Consider the following 3,688-nt stretch of genomic DNA (forward strand, 5'->3'; position numbering starts at 1 on the left):
CCTCCTCGCAGACATACTTTCAAAGTTATTTTTGATGCATTTCATCATTTAACTCATTAACTCAGTCAATGTGATGGGGGTTGTTGCTTTACCCCTTTTTTGTTTTTTGAGCACAGTGAGATTGCAGCTTGTGACAGTGGCTAAACATTTCAGCGGCCAGCATGCACTTATTGTTGACTCCAAGGAAGAACTACTAGAGAACCTGCAGTTTATATATATATATATATATATATATATATATATATATATATATATATATATATATATATATATATATATATATATAATGCAATGTTGCATTTCAAATGCCTGACCTGATGAAATTTGTATTTATTCTCGTCTCATGAACAAAAATTCAACCCATGACTTGACATGTTTTCATCATCAAATATCTATGTCTAGCTCTTCAGTTCTCGTTATCATTATGAAAAAAGGAGCGTCAGCAAAATAATTTTGTAATCATCATGATTGACGAAAACAACACTGATGCTATTAAAGCTTAACTTTCTACAATGAATTCAATTAAACCTTTACAGCATTACTTGGACTTTCTGCACCTTTGTATCTCATTCAGTAGTAGGAAGATAGATTGTAAAATATCATTACCAGGTAGCCAAATTCACCAAACTATATAATTTATATTTGGACTATTACAGGGATCAAAGAATATACTGGGGATAGCTAATGTAAGAGAGATCCACAGTTCATTGCTAATTTCTTTGTTAATACTTTTGGATAACCTTTCCTGCCAGCTGAATTTTGGTGGTGTTTGTGGGTCACAAACACAGGATCAATTGTAAATCTGCAGCTCAAACACTAGGAGGCCAACACAAATGGGTTAGCCAATTATGTTACAGTATTATGTTGTAAGGCGGGACATACAGTTGTGACTAAAGCAAGAGCTGCTAATTCACAGCTGAACCAACAGAGAAATAACTTTGTTTGATTGTTGCAGGTGAGGAAGAGAAGAAGACCTCGGAGAGTTTAAGGATCGTTCTGATTGGAAAAACTGGCAGTGGAAAAAGCTCCTCAGCAAACACCATTCTGAGAAGAAAAGAATTTGAAGCATTTTCCAGTCAAGTATCCATAACAAAATGTTGTCAGAAAGCTGAGAGTGAGGTGGACAGGCGTCGCGTTGTTGTTGTTGACACTCCTGGTCTGTTTGACTCGACTCTCTCACATGAAGAAGTTAATAATGAGATGACAAAATGCATCAGTCTTCTGGCTCCAGGTCCACATGTTTTCCTGCTGGTGGTTTCAATTGGAAGATTCACACCAGAGGAGAAGGAAACATTGAATTTGATCAAAAAAGGTTTTGGGAAGAATTGTGAGAAGTTCACCATCATTCTTTTAACCAGAGGAGACGAACTTGGTACAATATCTATAGAAGAGTACATTAAGAAACATTGTGATGATTCTTTCAAACAGCTTCTGGCTGACTGTGGAGGAAGATATCATGTGTTCTCTAACAACAAAAAGGATGAAAGACAAATTATTGAGCTGATTAGAAAAATTGACAATATGGTGAAGAAGAATGAAGGCTGCTGCTTCACCAATGAGATGCTGCAAGAGGCTGAAGCTGCCATACAGAAAGAAATGAAGAGAATCCTAAAGCAGAAGGAAGAAGAGATGCAGAAAATGAAAGAAGATCTTGAAAGAAAACACAAAGAAGATATGCAAAATCTTAAAGAAAGATTAGAAAAAGAGAAACATTTGATTGAAAAGGAGAGAGAAGAAAGAGAGAAGCAACTTCAAGAAATTCAGATCAAGATAAAAAATGAACAACAACAAAGAGAGAGAGAAAAACAAACGAGGGAAGAAGAAGAAAAGAAAAGGAGAGAATCTGATGAAATTGAACTCAACAACTGGAAAAGAAAGTTGAAAGCCTTAGAGGAAATGACAGACCGAAAACTGGAGGAGAGGCAAGAAGACTTAAAGAAGCAACAAGAAAGTTGGGAGAAAGAGAGAAAAGAATGGTGGGAGACGAGACACAAAGAGGACAAGGAAAGACATCAAAAAGAACAAGAACGACTTCAATCATTGCATGAAGAATATGAGCAAAAAAGAGAAAAATCTGAACGTAAAAGGAGAGAAGAAGATCGAGTTCGAAGGGAACAAGAAGAGAAAGAGCGAAAAGAATTAGAAGAAAAATATAAGACCCAAATTAAGGTTATGGAGATTAGTTTTGAAGAAAGGGCGAGAAAACAAGCAGAGGAACATAATGAATTCAAAGAAAAGATGAACAAGAACTTTTCAAAGTTGATAGATGATCACATGGAAGAAGTGATGCACCTGAAGAAACAACATCAGAAAAAAATGGAGCAGAAGCAGCAGGAAAATGAGGAAAGTTTGAAGCATCAAATAGATAATCTGCAGGACAAGCATAAGGAAGAGTTGACAGACCTGATACTACTGCTTCTGACTCAAGAGAAGAATAAAATAGAACACCAAGGCAAAATCAAAGAAATGAAAAAACAACACAAGAAGGCAAAGGAAGATTTGGAGAAAAAAAGCAATGAAGAAAAGAGTAACAAACTTGATGAACTGAAGAGAAAATATGAAGAGGAAAGAAAATCCTTGGAGAAAGAAAGTTTGGACAAAGAAAATACGAGCTCCGCAATAGACGAATTGGATTCAAGACGGAAAAAAGAAACTGAAGAAGTAGAAAAAGATCTCAAAAAGAAATGCAGTACAGAGCTGGATAAATTACAAAAAGAACATGATGAAAAACTGAAGACATTTATTACAGCAGTTTCTGCTGATAGTAGACAAATATATCAAGAGAAATTTGTGGAATTACAAAAAAAACATGATAAAGAGATTAGGCAACTAAGAGAAACCATCCAGGATGGAGACAGTCAGAAAGAAGAAATAGATGAACTGATGAAAAAACACAAACAAGAAATTAAGGACATGAAAGACAAGATTTTGTTTCCAGAGAAAAGCGGGTGTTCACTTCTGTAATTCTTTATTCTTAGTTATAACAGAAGTCCAGTTTTAGAGCTTGCTTGCTTTTTATTTGGTTTAATTTCATTTTTTTATTTTTTTTGGTATAGGCATTTTGTTTTCACGCCAAATCATTCTTATCTTACATTCTGGTATTTTAGAAATCTTTTTATGTATTTGATAATATTAAATTTAGAGGATAAACATACCTATGGCACAGCAGGTTTTTACCGTGTTGCACACTTTTAATGTTTCTTTTTTAGTGAGATTACAATTGACATTAATATTAATGTTTATTTGCAGAAACATTGCTTAGTTTTTTTTACTTAATACTTTGGATTGTGATGTTTTGTATTTTATGCAGTTATGTTGCCAAAACAATATAAAGAGGACTAATTAGAATTGTCTAATGTCTGAAACAATCCGCAGTGCAGTTTTATTGGTTAATACCACTAGGTAGTGCTCAGAGTTTTGGTAAAAACTTCTATTTTGGGTTCTTTGTGTTCTTCCTGTGCAGGTAAAGTATGGGGGTTGAGCTTAATCATGTGTTGTTAAAGGCACACTGCAGTCTTTGTGACCAAAAGAGTTGACGTATGAGTTAATTTAAAGTATTCATCAGGCCAATATACAGCGCTTGACACTGTCAATGTTACGAGCGGGGCTCCCCTCTTGAAATAATGTCTATGTAATGACTATGTAAGTTGGCAGAAGATGCACTGTAGTTGGCCAGGTTATGTGACCT

The 3,688-nt window shown here is 34.9% G+C and overlaps 1 protein-coding gene across 1 annotated transcript in view; it reads left to right on the forward strand.

Annotated features, from left to right (window-relative positions):
• Window positions 1-3,688, forward strand: part of LOC107104923 — a gene marked incomplete at its 3' end in the record, with an annotated part of 36,509 nt that overhangs the window by 20,060 nt on the left and 12,761 nt on the right. Inside the window, exon 5 of the mRNA XM_015405041.1 lies at window positions 956-2,661. Coding sequence (XP_015260527.1) covers window positions 956-2,661 — 1,706 coding nt within the window. The remainder of the gene's footprint in view (window positions 1-955; window positions 2,662-3,688) is intronic.

Source organism: Cyprinodon variegatus, unplaced genomic scaffold, assembly GCF_000732505.1.
Source record: "Cyprinodon variegatus isolate N-32 unplaced genomic scaffold, C_variegatus-1.0 Scaffold1954, whole genome shotgun sequence".
Classification (NCBI taxonomy): Eukaryota; Metazoa; Chordata; class Actinopteri; order Cyprinodontiformes; family Cyprinodontidae; genus Cyprinodon; species Cyprinodon variegatus.